Source organism: Bos taurus, chromosome 24, assembly GCF_002263795.3.
Source record: "Bos taurus isolate L1 Dominette 01449 registration number 42190680 breed Hereford chromosome 24, ARS-UCD2.0, whole genome shotgun sequence".
Classification (NCBI taxonomy): domain Eukaryota; kingdom Metazoa; phylum Chordata; class Mammalia; order Artiodactyla; family Bovidae; genus Bos; species Bos taurus.
In genome coordinates, this window is record NC_037351.1 from 57,815,263 (window position 1) to 57,832,686 (window position 17,424).

Here is a 17,424-nt window from a genome sequence, read left to right on the forward strand (position 1 = left end):
TCAGGAACTGTTTTGCAAGTAGAGTGGGCAAGGTAAGTTTCTGACCCATCATCTCTATTACCAAACTCAAGAAGATGCCTCAAGACACTTTAGGAACTAAGCATTAAAATTATCATTGGGGGACTCCCTGGAGGTCCATTGGTTAAGACTCTGCACTTTCAATGCAGGAGGGGCAGCTTCGATCCCTGGTCGGGGAATGAAGATCCCACATTATCACTGGGGAAAAGTTTTTGAAGAGTTGTGGTCAATTACTGATACATAGCTTTTAGGCCCCATGGTTCTCGAGTGGCTAAACCCTTGCATCTGTGTACTGTACCAAGTGTCCCTTCCAAACAGATGACAAAAGCAGTGATCTTAGCAGGAGCAGCCTGCATGCTTAGTCTAACAACTGTTTCCTCCCCTCTAAAGACCCCGGTGATTTTTTTCAGTTACATATCTCATAACTTTTTTCTGCCAGTAGAACTTAGTGTAGGATATATACTAAATTGTCATAATATCCCAGTGTAAGATACATACTAAATTGTCATAATATCCCACCAAGAAATCCGCTGTACAACACAGACTCTTTACTCTGAGAATCTCACTGGGAGGCCCCTGGTTGGGGCTATAATGATGAAAGGCCGGCACCCCAGGCTCCAGCTCCCCTCACTGAGGAGCAAGTTGAACTGAGTCTGAGTCCATCAGTATATTAAGATTGGTTCTGAACTCTGATAGGGTTAATGGGCTCAGAAAACAATGCTCTGAAATATTTCTGTGGATTAGCCAGCTAATGTCTTGGTATATAGTGGGTAAATTAGTGTAACAGTACATTTCTAGTTTATTTAAGAAGAAACTTAAAAAAAAAAAATAAGGAAATACAGGTGATAGTAAATCTTATACTGCCTCCTAACTGAAATCCACCCTGAGTATTCTTAACTTTTTTTTTTTTTTTTTGAGTTTTAAAATGAAAGACAGTAGAGGCTTTATGACTGAATTTGCCTATTAAAATAGTCTTGAAAACTGGCCTTTTCTTTGGGATAGGAGAAGAGATTATCATTTGTACCAGACTTAAAGTGACTTTTATTGAATCAGAAATGTGGCTTAAGTATTGTTTAATTTTTTTTTTTAATGTGTGCACTCAAAAGAATAGGCAGTTTGCAAGGTATCTCTGAAAATGTGAATATAGAACAAAGATACCAGACAAAGGAAATTCTCTGGCAGTCCAGTAGTTAGGACTCCACACTTTCACTGCTGAGGGCCTGGGGTTCAATCCCTGGTTGGGGAACTAAGAATGTGCAAACTGCATGGTGAGGCCAAAAAAAAAAAAGTATTTGAGTCTTCTCACAAAGTGGGGTATTTTGCCACGTTGAGGGAGTCACTGTCTTTGAGTTGGTTCTAATTTTTCTCCAGACCTTGTTTAACCCTCGACCTTAGTGTGGAAAAGGAAGAAATTCCAAAGAGATTTTTGGTGACATTCAGTTCAGTCCAGTTCAGTTGCTCAGTCGTGTCCGACTCTTTGCGACCCCCTGAATCGCAGCACACCAGGCCTCCCTGTCCATCACCAACTCCCAGAGTTCACTCAAACTCATGTCCATCAAGTCGGTGATGCCATACAGCCATCTCATCCTCTGTCGTCCCCTTCTCCTCCTGCCCCCAATCCCTCCCAGCATCAGAGTCTTTTCCAATGAGTCAACTCTTCGCATGAGGTGGCCAAAGTACTGGAGTTTCAGCTTCAGCATCATTCCTTCCAAAGAAATCCCAGGGCTGATCTCCTTCAGAATGGACTGGTTGGATCTCCTTGCAGTCCAAGGGACTCTCAAGAGTCTTCTCCAACACCACAGTTCAAAAACATCAATTCTTCGGCGCTCAGCTTTCTTCACAGTCCAACTCTAACATCCATACATGACCACTGGGAAAACCATAGCCTTGACTAGACAGACCTTTGTTGGCAAAGTAATGTCTCTGCTTTTTAATATGCTATCTAGGTTGGTCATAACTTTCCTTCTAAGGAGTAAGCATCTTTTAATTTCATGGCTGCAGTCACCATCTGCAGTGATTTTGGAGCCCCCAAAAATAAAAGTCTGACACTGTTCCCACTGTTTCCCCATCTATTTCCCATGAAGCAATGGGACCAGATGCCATGATCTTCGTTTTCTGAATGTTGAGCTTTAAGCCAACTTTTTCACTCTCCACTTTCACTTTCATCAAGAGGCTTTTGAGTTCCTCTTCACTTTCTGCCATAAGGGTGGTGTCATCTGCATATCTGAGGTTATTGATATTTCTCCCGGCAGTCTTGATTCCAGCTTGTGCTTCTTCCAGCCCAGTGTTTCTCATGATGTACTCTGCATATAAGTTAAATAAGCAGAGTGACAATATATAGCCTTGATGTACTCCTTTTCCTATTTGGAACCAGTCTGTTGTTCCATGTCCAATTCTAACTGTTGCTTCCTGACCTACATACAGGTTTCTCAAGAGGCAGGTCAGGTGGTCTGGTGTCCTACCTCTTTCAGAATTTTCCACAGTTTGTTGTGATCCACACAGTCAAAGGCTTTGGCATAGTCAGTAAAGCAGAAATAGATGTTTTTCTGGAACTCTCTTTATTTTTTCGATGATCCAGCAGATGTTGGCAATTTGATCTCTGGTTCCTCTGCCTTTTCTAAAGCCAGCTTGAACACCTGGAAGTTCACAATTCACATATTTCTGAAGCCCGGCTTGGAGAATTTTGAGCATTACTTTACTAGTGTGTGAGATGAGTGCAATTGTGCGGTAGTTTGAGCATTCTTTGGCATTGCCTTTCTTTCGGACTGGAATGAAAACTGACCTTTTCCAGTCCTGTGGCCACTGCTGAGTTTTCCAAATTTGCTGGCATCTTGAGTGCAGCACTTTCACAGCATCATCTTTCAGGATTTGAAATAGCTCAACTGGAATTCCATCACCTCTACTAGCTTTGTTCATAGTGATGCTTTCTAAGGCCCACTTGACTTCACATTCCAAGATGTCAGGCTCTAGGTGAGTGATCACACCATCATGATTATCTGGGTCGTGAAGATCTTTTTTGTACAGTTCTTCTGTGTATTCTTGCCACCTCTTCTTAATATCTTCTGCTTCTGTTAGGTCCATACCATTTATGTCCTTTTTCGAGCCCATCTTTGCATGAAATGTCCCCTTGGTATCTCTAATTTTCTTGCAGAGATTCAAGAGGGTGTGGCTGGGGCTGCCGCACCCTCCTGTTACACCTTCTCCACTGCTTCCTGCTGTTTCCATCACAGATTTAGACCCCAATGTGTGCTGGACACACCCTGCTGCCAGCCCTCGAGAGAAACCTCAGATTTCTCGTATCACGCACAGTCTCAAGTCTACTTTTAACTCCACCCCCGCTAGCAAGAGTACAGTTCTGAAGACCTCTTAAGCACTAGACTATGCTCAGCCTTCCACAACTCTTTTGGACAAGCTGTGTACCAAATAAAGCCAGCTGATGCTTTTAAAGGCACAGGTGTGCATCTTTTTAGGCTTCCCAGGTGATTCAGTAGTTAAAGAATTGCCTGCCGATGCAGGAGATGTGGGTTTGATCCCTGGGTCAGGAAGATCACCCAGAGGAGGAAATGGCAACCCACTCTAGTATTCTTGCCTGGAGAAACCCGTGGACAGAGGAGTCTGGTGTGGCTGCAGGTGATGGGGTCGCAAAGATTCGGATATGACTGAGCACACAACACGTGGATCTTTTTGCCCCTTACGACAGAAAAGCTCTTTCTATGAGACCACGTCTTTAGCAAAGCCTCAGTTCACTAACGGAGAAGGCAGTGGCACCCCACTCCAGTACTCTTGCCTGGAAAATCCCATGGATGGAGGAGCCTGGTAGGCTGTAGTCCATGGGGTCGCTAGGAGTCGGACCCAACTGAGCGACTTCACTTTCATTTTCCACTTTCATGCATTGGAGAAGGAAATGGCAACCCACTCCAGTGTTCTTGCCTGGAAAATCCCAGGGACGGGGAGCCTGGTGGGCTGCCGTCTATGGGGTTGCACAGAGTCGGACACGACTGAAGTGACTTAGCAGCAGCAGTTCACTAAGGTCAGAAAATGAACTACTAAGATAGTCATACAAAAATGCTTCACACCGCCCTGAGGCAGCCACATCTCACCCAAATGGGAGGTTTTTTTTTAAAAAAGAAGCGAAGAGGAGACAGTACAGCAACAGAAAATAGAGAATGCAGTGTTTGTTAAGCTCTGCTCTCTGTCTTTGGTTTCCCCTCACCTGCTCTGATGGGAACTCTTCTCGTCCCTCGTTTCGGTATTCCTTTTGTTTCTGGCCTCTTCCGTTTTGTTTCTGGCCTCTTCTGTTATCAGTAGAACAGAACTTAATTTGATAGGAACCCAATTCCAAACATTCTTTATTTAAATTTGCTCTAAAAGTCTATACTGAGCATTCTTTCCTTCTGTTATAAATCAGTAAAAGTATTACTGTAATGTTAGTTACTGTTCGCTTCATGTACAGTTAGTATCCTTTGCCTGATTTTCCAAAGCATCAATTAAGTTGAATTTCAGTTGTTTGACTCACCAGTTTCTGTATTCCTCAGTAGAGTGCATTGGTCTACTACATAAAGTGATAGCCTAGCTCTAAAATGAAATAAAATGAAGAAATCTTATCTGTAAAGCCTTCTTTTTTTGCGTTTTGTTTTTAAACTTTATATCCTCCTTTAAATGTCTCCCCCTCCTCCTCTTTTTTTTTTTTAACAGCAAAGGACAAGGTTGCTCTTTTGATAGGAAATATGAATTATTGGGAGCATCCCAAGCTTAAAGCTCCTTTGGTGGATGTGTATGAATTGACCAACTTGTTAAGACAGCTAGATTTCAAAGTCGTTTCACTGTTGGATCTTACTGAATATGAGATGCGTAACGCCGTGGATGAATTTTTACTGCTTTTAGACAAAGGAGTCTATGGTAAGATACTTATCATCTTCGCTTTTGTAATTATCCCCTTGTCTTTTTGTTGTACAAGTTAGGTTGAGAATTGAAAAGCAGAGAAAGGCATGGCAAATGGACTGTTGAAAAGTTTTATTCTTGTAATAGAAGATGGATTTGATCTTCATTCCTTAGTTCCATGTGACTAATTAACTTGATGTCTTTACTTTCACGTCTCAAAACAGTGTTGTTCTTAGTAGAATTCTCAACCTATCTTACGTGATTTTGTTTCATTGACTACAAGAGCTACAGTAAAGTTCAGTGACCAGATAGCAAATTGTATATTCATATATGTAAAATACTAATATGCATGTGTGTGTGTGGAGTATAAAAAGTTGTACCCGAATGTACATTCCACATGTTTTCTTCTGTTTTCTAACTATTGCATGGTATTTTCTGGCCTTTTAGTGGGAACTAAAATTTAACAAGGAAATATTGATGAGTGAGACATATGAGAACAATCAGTAAACTAAAGTCCTACCCAGATACAGTTAAAGATGAAAGTGTTAATTGCTCAGTTGTGTCCGACTCTTTGCGACGAAATGGACTATAGCCCTCCAGGCTCCTCTGTCCATGAACTTCTCCAGTCAAGAGTACTGGAATGGGTAGCCATTTCCTTCTCCAGAGGATCTTCCCGACCCAGGGATCAAACCCAGGTCTGCAGCATTGCAGGCAGATTGTTTACCATCTGAGCCGCCCGGGAAGCCCAGGTTAAAGATGGACCTCCACAAGAATACTAAGAGTAAATTTTTTTTAATGTTTTTTCTCATTCTTTCATTTAAATATATTAAGAACACTAAATTTATGGTAAAGATTCTTTAAAGAGAGAGTATGCTGTCAGTAATAAGCCGTTTCTTTGGTGATTTTCTTTTAATGGGCATAGCCACAAGTATGGGAAGCCAGCTGTCACTCTCAGCTGCATTTCTCAGAGCTGTGCTCCCTTCGATGTTGTATAATAACATCCAGCTGCCAGGAAAGTAACATTTCCAGACCTGCTGTCAGGATGCCACGCTAAACCAAGTTGATTTGGCTTCTATATCTTTCCAGTTACTTTACTTCAATAATTCCTTTATTTAGCCTTTTTACTTCTAATTAGACTAATATGATGAGGCAAACTTGATAGAATTGCTAAAGGTTCTCAAAGTAGAAGTTTTTTTTTTTTTAATTAAACAAAGATGAATAATTTTTAATGATAAAAGGTACAATTCACAAAGAAGATAGACATCATTAGACACCTAACAACAAAGAAACAAAGATACTCAAAGTAGAATTTTTAATGGAAGAAAAAACTAACTTCTTTCAAGATTTAGCACATTACTGTATATAGGATGGGGGAAAATCTTAAAATCTCAGTAAGTTTTAAATGAGTTTCTTCTTAAGTACCAAGGATTACAGTTGCTACGCAAGTGAATCAGCAAAGTAAATATCTCAGATTTGGGACTTCAACATTATTCTGATGTTTTAACAATGTAATCTTAATTCATGAGCATATAAAGTAATGACTCTGAGAATCCATTTTTCTTATGAAAATGATAGACTATACAATACAAATGTGCCCCTGTGGTACTTGATTTATAGTTTTAGTCTCTAATAAGGTGGTTAGTTGATTAATTTTATATTACATAATTTATCTCAGTTGTTAAGTGCATAGATGGCTTAAACAGGAAAAGGCTTCTAAAACTTTCCCAGAGGTAATGAGGTGCAAGGAAAAAATATTTACCAATTTGGGTTTTGAGATTGGTGAAGTATTTTAAGAGTTAAGGAATTATATGAAGAATTATGAATTTGATTATTTATTGTAATTTCTTATTAGCATTATTACCTTGGCTTTAAATTCTTTTTAGCTTTTTAAATCAAAACTTAAAAATAAAATCAAAACTTAAATTTTAATTGCCCCTGGAAACTTGAGAACCAGAAATATTAAAAGTTCTAGTAAGAAGAGTTTATCTTATGCTGAAGCTTTGCCCCAAAATAAAAACATCAACTTGAAATATAGAGTAAAGAGGCCCGGGTTCGATCCCAAGTCAGGGAACTAGATCCCACATAACACAACAAAGATTCAGTGCAGCCAAATAAAAATAAATATATATTTTTTTAAAAAGCTAGAAAAATGTTTAAATACGACTGATTCATGTCTTAACAGGGTGGTTGCATAATATTTTGAAGTATTGTGAATATCCCAAACACCAGACACATCTGCTTTCAATGTAAGTGTGGCAGAGGCCAGAGGGCATAGGCATGTTCCCTGGGCTGTGCCCTCACGTCCAGCTGGCAGCCCCGGGGACCAGGAGTACTTTGGGGGGGCAGGGGAGGCAGAGCTAGAGCCACAGGAGTTTCAGAAGAGCAGTGTCAGCGTGGAAAGCATGGGCACTGAAGTTTATGCCCTTCTGTATTATACTGCCCTTGGGTTTGTGAAGGAAATAAAAATTAGCAGAACAGAATATGTAATTCAGTTTTTAAACATATATAAGCACTAAAAACACAAGCTAGAAACAGGAATAACTGACCTATTTGTTACCTGTCCTTGAAGATAAATAAGGATAAAGATTTCAGTTATATAAATAAGCTGCTGCTGCTGCTGCTAAGTCGCTTCAGTCGTGTCCAACTCTGTGCAACCCCATAGACAGCAGCCCACCAGGTTCCCCTGTCCCTGGGATTCTCCAGGCAAGAACACTGGAGTGGGTTGCCATTTCCTTCTCCAATGCATGAAAGTGAAAAGTGAAAGTGAAGTCCCTCAGTCGTGTCTGACTCTTAGTGACCCCATGGACTGCAGCCTACCAGGCTCCTCCGTCCATGGGATTTTCCAGGCAAGAGTACTGGAGTGGGGTGCCATCGCCTTCTCCGATATAGATAAGCTAGGATGGAGTAAGTCCTTGGCTTAGTGTCCACCCCACCTAACACTTGTCTACATTCATCACCTGCTGCAGCTGAGCTGTGCTTCAATAGAAAAGAAGGTTCAAGGAACCTGGCTAGAATAGGGCCAAAGCCTCACTCACGCTGGAACCACTCGCGTCAGTGTAGCTCAGGGGTTAAGCAGCAGACCCAACAGTCACGAACCCTGGACTCAACACTCTGGCTTTTCTGCTCACTCGCTATGTGTCTGTGACCAAGTTACTTCACTTTCCTAAGCCAGAAAGGATGTATACAATGGATAGACAAGTTAATGCGGTTGTTACAGGACAAGTAAGATAAAACAACCAGCCACATATCTGGCATGCTAAAGCCTCGAAATACTGTAGCCGTTGTTGTCGTAGTTTGCTGAGTTCAGATTTTCCTTCACGAATAGGGGATTTGGATAACATTCCACTTCAGGCCTCAATAGAGAAATTGACTTTTATCTCTTATTATGTATTAAGGTTCAGCCTAAGATTTCATCGGGGGAAAAAAAGGAGTTTTTAAAGAGATGGCATGGTGAGATCGTGGAAATACCAGTACACCGACATTTTTTATTTTCTGAGAGTAACGTTACCTTGAAAGCCAGCAGAAGGTTGTAAGGAGACAGCATAACCTAGCGCAGCAGCTGATCCAGCTGGCAGCTCACTTCTGGGAGTGCCCCTTATTAGTCTGTGAAGTGGGTGAGCTGTCGAACGCTTCCGTGTCTCAGCTTCCGCATCTGTAGGGCGGCAGCGACGACATCTGCTGCCTCACTATGAGGCACGTGTCGTGGGACGCCTGTGAGCTTGTTGAGGTAAAGCTCGGGCTTCCAGCAGTGCCTGATGTGTTCGAGTAACCGCTCTGCAGGTCGCTGGTGGTGGCGACGCTCACGTTCCAATAAAAGCCCTGTGCCAAGTGCACGGCAGCGCCACTCAAGCGGGAAAGCCTTCCATTTAAGCAACTGTGTTCTCTGTAGACAAAAAATAAGTCTCTCTGACAGACTGTAACCTTGGAAATCATATTCCCAAGAAATAAAATTCCTAAAAGATCTATTTTATAAGGTTTTATTTCTAACCCCATTGAATTCTTTGACATTTTAAAAGAGATCCGTTTTGTCCTTCTATCCTTGAGTAATAAGAGTGGTTTAAATGTACAAATAGTACTAGAGATGGAATTTTTAAAATACAGTCATTTGGCCTAGTTATTTTACATAAAAATGCTTACCCTCCTGCAGTATAATTTGTGTGTAGACTTTGATACAAAATGCTTATTACATTTGTCATGAATTGCTCTGTGGTGATCAAACGGTATTTTGTTGTCAGTGCCTTTTCAGTGATGGCAGACCTGGGCATACAGCATTGAAACACTGGACCACACCTAGCTTTTCCTGCATGAGGGAGGCTAAACCCTCCCTCCCTTGAAGTTGCTTTTGCTCCCAAGTCAAGCCTTGCTGAAGCCAGATGTGTTAAATGACACAATGGGAGCCCGCCAGGCTCCTCTGGCCACGGGATTCTCCAGGCAAGAATACTGGAGTGGGTAGCCATTCCCTTCTGCAGGGCATCTTCTCAACCCAGGGATCGAACCTGGGTCTCCTGCCTTGCAGGCAGATTCTTTACCATCTGAGGAAATTTATAAGCCCCCTAATATAATGGGACGGGGAAAACGCTATGTATGGAATGCAAATACCTATCAGCTATATGATTTTAAGCATATTATTTGTTTTAAAATTTTATTTTCTCACCTATAAAGTAGGTCATTTAAAAATTGTTACAGGTTAAAATCTGATCATGTTTATGAAAATCATGAAAATGCCATGCAGATATAAAATTTCTTTATTACAGTTACTTTTATCAAAGAAACTGTGTCTACATAGAACTGTAAAGTGCCCGTGTGTGATTTGAAGTGTCAAGGCTGCTGTAGGATTTCCCAGCAGGGTGGGACTGAAATGTGTTCAGAAGCTGAAGGCCAGGTGATAACTTGCCCAGGGTCTGAACCTGAGATCAGCCCAAGCCTTGGCAAAGATTTGGGTAGATGGGAAGAGAGTGTGACTTGAGTAGGGCCATGGAGATTGCAAATAAGCGTATCTTGCTCTGGAAGCAGGAAAGAGACGGACAGGGAGTGGAGTCAGATTTTGAATACTAGACAGTGTAAATCTTGCACTTTTAAAGTACATGGGTCTTTCCCTCATTTTATAAACATTTTTCTTGAACTGTAGTTTATTTCCCACGTTGCGTTAGTTTCTGCTGTGCAGTGATGATTGGCCGTGTGTACACAGACCCCCTCCCTGCCGGACCTCCCCCCAGCCCCGCGGTCCCACCGCTCCAGGTCACCGCACAGCCCTGAACTGAGCTCCCTGCTCCGCGCTGCACAGCAGGTCCCAGTTCAGTGATTTTCAGTGTCCACACAATGTCGTTCAGTCAGCTAACTCCAGAACGTTGTCATCGGCCCCCAGACCCTGTATCCACTCGCTGTCCCTCCTCATTCCTGCTGACCCCAGACTCCGACAGCAGCAAACCGCTCGCTGCCTCTGGGTTTGTCTCCCGAGGACTCTGCTAGGAATGGAGTCACTCCCTGCCAGTCCTTCTGGGTCTGGCTTCAGTCACTTCTGGCACAGTGCATCCAAGCTTCCTCTGTGTTGTAGCGTTACTTTTATGACTAATTAATCATCCACTGTGTGGATAGAGAACGTTTATTCATTGATCAGCAAATGGACATTTAACCATTCTCCACTATTTAGATATTAGAACTAGTGCCCCTGTGAACACAGTGCATGTGCACATTCTTGTGGACACGTGTTTTCAGTTCTCCTGGATATTTACCTTGGCGTGGCATTTCTGGGTCATAGAATGCTGTTTTGCTGAGGAACCGCCTGATTGCAGAGGGCTTGCGCTACCGTATGTTCCTGCCAGAAGCAAACGAGGTTCCTACTCCCTCTTCACCCTCGCCTGCCTTCGCTCTCGCCTTTGTGGTCACAGCCTCCTGATGAGTGTGAAGGGGCGTCACACCGTTTTGTTCTGCCTTTCCCTAATGGTTGCTAATATCGAGCGTCTCCTCCTGTGCCTGTTTGCCATTTGTATGTTCTCTTTGGAGGAATGTTCATTCAAGTCTGTTGCACGTTTTAAAATTGTCTTTTTCTTGTTGAAGAGTTCTTCATACATTCTGGATACAAAGTGTCCTTGTAGATATATAATGTGTCCTCACAAATACTAATCTGTCTATGCGGACATGTTCTCCCATTCTGTGAGTTATCTTTTCACTTACTTGATTTTCATTGATTCACTAATTAAACCCACTGTGTACCGTGATTTTCTAAACACTTTGATTTACAGCAATAATTTAATTCCTTCTAGGCTGGTCTCCTTTCTGTTAGCTGTCATTCCAGGGCCAGGCCTTGTTGGTCTCTGTGCCCGCTGCCTATAAGGCACCTTCCTTCCTCCCTGCCTTTCCAGACTGTTCCTTTCTCTCTGGACCATCCGTTGTCGCTTCCCCTCATGCTGATGCTCCCCTCGGCACTTTATGTATCTCGTACAGCGTTGCTCTAATCCCATGATGTGTGCTATTTAATTACACGCCGGCTTTTCTGTGTGTGACTGATAGCGTGAGCGTGCCTGAATGAGCTGCAAGACCCTCAGGGCCAGGAGCTCTGTGTTCATTTCTTTTTCATCGTCCCTGCCACGTACATGATGATGAGCACCCACAATGAACAAACCAGTGTGTGTCCATTTTGTCATTTTTTTACCCAGAATGATACATATGAAAGAACCATTTTTCTTATTTAAGTAGGAATTCAGGAAAAGTTGACAACCTGGATCCTGCCCTGTGGAACCAAGGAAGCAAGTTTTCTTTCCTGCTGAAAACCACGTTCTTGCTGGGAGTTGGGGGCTGCAGCTGAATTAGCTTTTTTTTTTTCTCCTTCTAAATGCCTTTTTACTGTTTACTGTAGAATACACATAAAGAAGTCATCACTTCAGACTGTTGACGGAGAAGAATCAGTGGGCACCAGAGTGCCGGCCTAGGGGACTATGTTCACAAGTATTCCTAGCAAATAGGAATGTCAAACATTTTTATAAGGAAGCCCACACTGAATTTTTTTTAAGAACAAAAACCAACTTCTTTTCAAGAAGGTGTTTAGAGTTGTTTGGTGTGATTTTTTATAGTACCATTTCTCAGTAAAGAAATAATAACTCATCTGTGAACACTAAAACTAACACAGATTTTAGATTAATTCAGACTATAGAAAGTAAATGATATTTATACCTGCATAACAATGGCACCCCACTCCAGTACTCTTGCCTGGAAAATCCCATGGGTGGAGGAGCCTGGTGGGCTGCAGTCCATGGGGTCGCTAAGAGTTGGACACGACTGAGTGATTTCACTTTCACTTTTCTCTTTCATGCATTGGAGAAGGAAATGGCAACCCACTCCAGTGTTCTTGCCTGGAGAATCCCAGGGACGGGGGAGCCTGGTGGGCTGCCGTCTATGGGGTCGCACAGAGTTGAACACAACTGAAGGGACTTAGCAGCAGCAGCAGCAACAAAAAAATAGCAATCCACGAAATGAGATTTCCCTTCCCTGCCTAGAAAAAGATACATGGGTATTTTTCTAACCCCCTAATATTATAAGGAAATGCTGTGGAATCTCTTAAACCTGGCATGGCAGTGGCTGTTCCCCTGAACTGTGTTTATTCCTTCATCGGTTAAACACTCACTGAACTCCTGCTGTGTGCCAGGAACACACAGATGAAGGAGAGACTGCCCTGCCTGGAGAAGCCCTGCTTTCAGAGACCCCAGATGAGCCACAGGAGCCCTCAGCCTTGTTTGTTTTTAAACATCCTGAGGTGAAATTGCATTCCGCGTTATACTGTTGGTTATAGATGTGCCGTTTTCATGAATTAAAATACACTTCAGAGGAGCATCTTTTTAAAAATTTCTTACATATAAGGTACTGGTTGAATTATCGTATGGTAATCACTGCTGTACAGCAGAGTGACTCAGTTATACGTATATGTGTGTGTGCGTGTGCTTTCTTTTTCATGTTCCTTTCCATATGGTTTATCACAGGTCACTGTGCTGGCAGTAGGCCTTGTTGTTTCTCCATCCCGTATATACCAGTTTGTATCTGTTAATCGCAAACTCCCAGTCCAGCCCCTCACACACAGCCCAGCCCCTTGGCAACCACCAGTCTAGTCTCTGCGTCCGTGTTTCTGTTTCATAGGTAGGATCATTTATGTCACATTTTAGATTCCACATACAAGTGATATCATCTGGTATTTCTCTTTCTGACTTGCTTCTCTAGTTGCACAGGATAGCATCCTGATGTTGGTTTAAAATTCAGTACTTAAATGAAGACTGTTGCCAAGATAATTTTCAAGGCAAATTCAGTTAACACTTGAATGTGTTCGTAGTTGCATCTCTCTTAAATAAGTATGCATTCATGTCAAGAAAGTAAGTCATGGTTTTGTTTTAAAGACTGCTACCTGCTCAGATTGCAGTTTCTCCTTTCTTGCTCTTCAGGGCTGTTGTATTACGCAGGACATGGATATGAGAACTTCGGGAACAGCTTTATGGTCCCTGTGGATGCTCCAAATCCGTATAGGTCTGAAAACTGTCTGTGTGTACAGAATATACTGAAACTGATGCAAGAAAAGGAAACAGGACTCAACGTGTTCCTGCTGGACATGTGCAGAAAAAGGTAGACTCCAGTCTCCACGCGGAGGCTTGTTGATGGCAGTTAAACATCAGCCTCGACAAGCTAAATCTGATGGCAAACCCAGGAAGCCTTCGAACACTTAGAGTTGCTGAATTTTAGATTGTAGAGTGGGACTGATTAAGAAGAAAACTAGAAAATAGATTTTCTCTGTGTGTTTTCAACTTTTTCCTGCCTGCTGTAGAATAGAAGTGGTGAGCAAAAGGGCATGGGTACTAACTCATATAGCCCCTCAGACTGCCTTTAGAACATCTTCTACAATCCCTGCAGCTATTCCTCCAGGAATTAGCAGACTCAAAACTCAAAAGAGTGGGGGCCCTTAGCATCTTTTGGCTTGCTCAGCTTTTACCAATCAAAATCCAGTGCCCGAGTTCAAGTGCAACTCCAGTTTTAAAAGCTAACAAGAAAAAAGGGTGATTCTCTGCTGTCTCAGTTGTTGGGGTGTCCTGGATTACATTTGGTAAATACATAGCTGGTTGAAAGTGATAGGTTCAGAGTTCCTTTATGTGGTACAGAATAGTGTATTTTTTCACTGTATTATTTGTGCTCTTTTAAGAATGCCATTTTAACTTTTTGTATTTGTATCTGTCCTTTTCATCTTCTGCCTTTTAAATAGAAATGACTATGATGACACCATCCCAATCCTGGACGCCCTGAGAGTCACTGCCAACATTGTCTTTGGATATGCCACGTGAGACTTCAGTGTTGGCGATTCCGTCATTCTTTGATGACTTTTTTTTTAATACAGCAGGGTTTCTGTGTGTGTGTGTGTGTGTGTGTGTGTGTGTTTTACTGTCCTGGCTCTTCGATGTTGCTCAAGTTTTTCCCTAGTTGTGGCAAGTGGGGGCCACTCTCTAATTGCGCTGCGTGGGCTTCCCACAGTGGAGCCTTCTCGATGCAGAGCACGGGCTCTGGGGCACAGGCTCAGGACTTGCGGCTCCGGCTCGAGAGCGCAGGCTTAGGACTTGCGGCGCACACGCTTAGTTGGTCTGCAGCGTGTGGGATCCTCCCAGGTCAAGGATCAAACCCGTGTCTCCTGCCTTGGCAAGTGAATTGTTTACCACTGAGCCATCAAGGAAGCCCAATGACTTCTTTTTGATTGTAGATTAGAAGTCTAGAAATATCCATAGCCATCTAGGCATAAATTTGCCTCGATATTCTTAATACAAAATTTTAAATAATTGACCTCAGCACTTTAGAGCTTGGCATCTTTTTTCTAAGTTCCAAAGCACTTAATTCTTGCTTAAAGGTCAATTCTTTAATTAAGATGCCCTGTGAGAGGCAGGGTATTACATGAGACTCATTAGTTTTTATAGGAGCCTCGTGGGGCAAGTGTTTGCTTTTTTTTAAATGTCTTTCTTTGCAGGTGTCAAGGAGCAGAAGCTTTTGAAATACAGCATTCTGGGTTGGCAAATGGAATCTTCATGAAGTTTTTAAAGGATAGGTTATTAGAAGAAAAGAAAATTACTGTGTTACTGGATGAAGTTGCAGAAGGTAAAATAAAAACTAAAGAGAAAGCTACTTATGGTTCTCTTGAGTATTTTAATCCTACAGTCATTACAAGGGTTTGGAATTAGTATCTATTTCATAGAACAATGAAATAGTTTATGTAACGTTCATACGACTGCTGCTTTCCTCATTGGCTTAGCTGTATGCGTTAGTGTAGCATTACTTTGACCTGCAAGGCTGAGCCCAGACACGATTGTGAAATAAATGAAGCTTAATCCTCAAAACTCTTTACCTTCTTTCAATACTTAGTGCCTGATGCCACCCAGTCTGCTTATTTGGAAAAAAGAGAAAAAAAGTTGTCCAATGAGTATTTTCTTTCAGGGTCAAACAGATGAAACTATAGAAATTTCGAGGCCCTGTGGGAAAAGGCTGGATTCTTTTTTTTTTTGTTTGACGAATTTGGGAGTTTGAAACCCTGCTTGAAGGACGGGACCCTGGCGGTCTGCCCCGCACACGTCTGCCGTCCCTGCTGCTCTCTGTTGCTCATGTCGCTCCCTGAGAAGCACCTGTTACCCCGTAGATGGACGCGTCTCTTTTTAACACCATTAGTCGCTCAGCCGTGTCCGACTCTTTGCCACCCCATGGGCTGTAGCCCTCCAGGCTTCTCTGTCTGTGGAATTCTCCAGGAAAGAATACTGGAGTGGGTTGCCATCCCCTTTTCCGGGGGATGTTCCTGACCCAGGAATCGAGCCCAGGTCTCCCGCATTGCAGGCAGACTCTTTACCATCTGAGCCACCAGGGAAGCTCGTAAGTCATATTAAAAAGAAGGCAGTTCTTTCGGAAACTGGCTCCCTAGAAAATGGAGCTTCATGGATGTTCCAGAGATGGCATCTGAATGTTTCACGACCCGCTCATTAGTCACATTCATTTATTTTCATGTTTTTATCAGTGTACGTCCTTAGCGGGATCATTTGACTTCACTACTTTCCCCTTTAATGTAGACAGCCAGGGCCCTGACCCTCCTTCTTCAACCAAAGAAGTTCTGCTTTTATCTGTTTTACATATTGTGTGGGCTTCTATTTAAAGTTCTCATTTGAAGACAAAGTTCCGGTGCCTAAGAAAAAAGCCTTTGGAGTGTCAGTTATTTTCAAAGTGAGATCTGCTCCCAAGACTCTAAAATGTTTTATTCTAATTTTAATCTATCACTATCTTAAAACTTAATAAAAAGCACCAGTTCACCCACCTGTTGTTCTGTCAATAAATGGCATCCCAGTATATTTGAACTTCTGGATTATATTTTTATTTATATGTTATTATACATTTGAACTTTGAACTCTTCAGGATAATTTATTCTGAATACTTTTAAGTTTTCAAAGATCATAGGCCGAACAGTTGAGGAGAAAAACCACCTTTCCGGTTTCAGTTATGTGCCAGTGAAACAAAAGAGGAAATAAATTGGTTGCTGTTATAAGGTTCCTGCTGTCAATCTGTGACCCCAGATTTTGGGGTTTGTACTTGAAACAGCATTATGAAATTGCTTGAAACTGCAAGATAAATTCTTTCCTATGTAGTTCTGGCAATATGGCATTTAAGGTACCTGAATGCCATCTTGCTCTATAAAACTCCACAATCTGCTAGAAAAAAATATTTATTCAATTAGTGATGTACTTTTTACTAAGTCCCTTGGAACATACTTCTGACGGTTTTTATTATGAGTCGGATGTTCAGCATGAATCTCAGACTTTGACAGTAACCTATATCCAACTATATGTTCCCTCTATCTCTTTCCTTGCTCCCCCTTTCATGGGGTTCAGTTCAGTTCAGTCGCTCAGTCATGTCCCACTCTTTGCGACCCCATAGACTGCAGCACGCCAGGCCTCCCTGTCCATCACCAACTCCCACAGTTTACTGAAACTCATGTCCATGGAGTCAATGATGCCATCCAACTATCTCATCCTCTGCCATCCCCTTCTCCTCCCGCCGTCAATCTTTTCCAGCATCGGTCTTTTCAAATTAGTCAGTTCTTCACATCAGGTGGCCAAAGTATTGGAGTTTCAGCTTCAACATCAGTCCCTCCAATGAACACCCAGGACTGATCTCCTTTAGGATGGACTGGTTGGATCTCCTTGCAGTCCAAGGGATTCTCAAGAGACTTCTCCAACACCACAGTTCAAAAGCATCAATTCTTCAGTGCTCAGCTTTCTTTATAGTCCAACTCTCACATGCATACATGACTACTAGAAAAACCATACCCTTGACTAGATGGACCTCTGTTGGCAAAGTAACATCTCTGCTTTTTAATATGCTGTCTAGGTTGGTCATAACTTCTTCCAAGGAGCAAGCATCTTTTTAATTTCATGGCTGCAGTCACCATCTGTAGTGATTTTGGAGCCCAAGAAAATAAGGTCTGTCACTGTTTCCAGTGTTTCCCCATCTATTTCCCATGAAGTGATGGGA

At 42.2% G+C, this 17,424-nt stretch overlaps 1 protein-coding gene across 2 annotated transcripts in view; it reads left to right on the top strand.

The window, feature by feature from the left end:
• MALT1 (MALT1 paracaspase) overlaps positions 1-17,424 on the top strand; it is a 66,346-nt gene that overhangs the window by 40,222 nt on the left and 8,700 nt on the right. For both annotated transcript variants that reach the window (XM_002697836.7, XM_005224359.5), the window contains 4 exons: positions 4,714-4,917; positions 13,326-13,503; positions 14,135-14,209; positions 14,885-15,012. In XM_002697836.7, the coding sequence (XP_002697882.2) occupies positions 4,714-4,917; positions 13,326-13,503; positions 14,135-14,209; positions 14,885-15,012 (585 nt within the window). The remainder of the gene's footprint in view (positions 1-4,713; positions 4,918-13,325; positions 13,504-14,134; positions 14,210-14,884; positions 15,013-17,424) is intronic.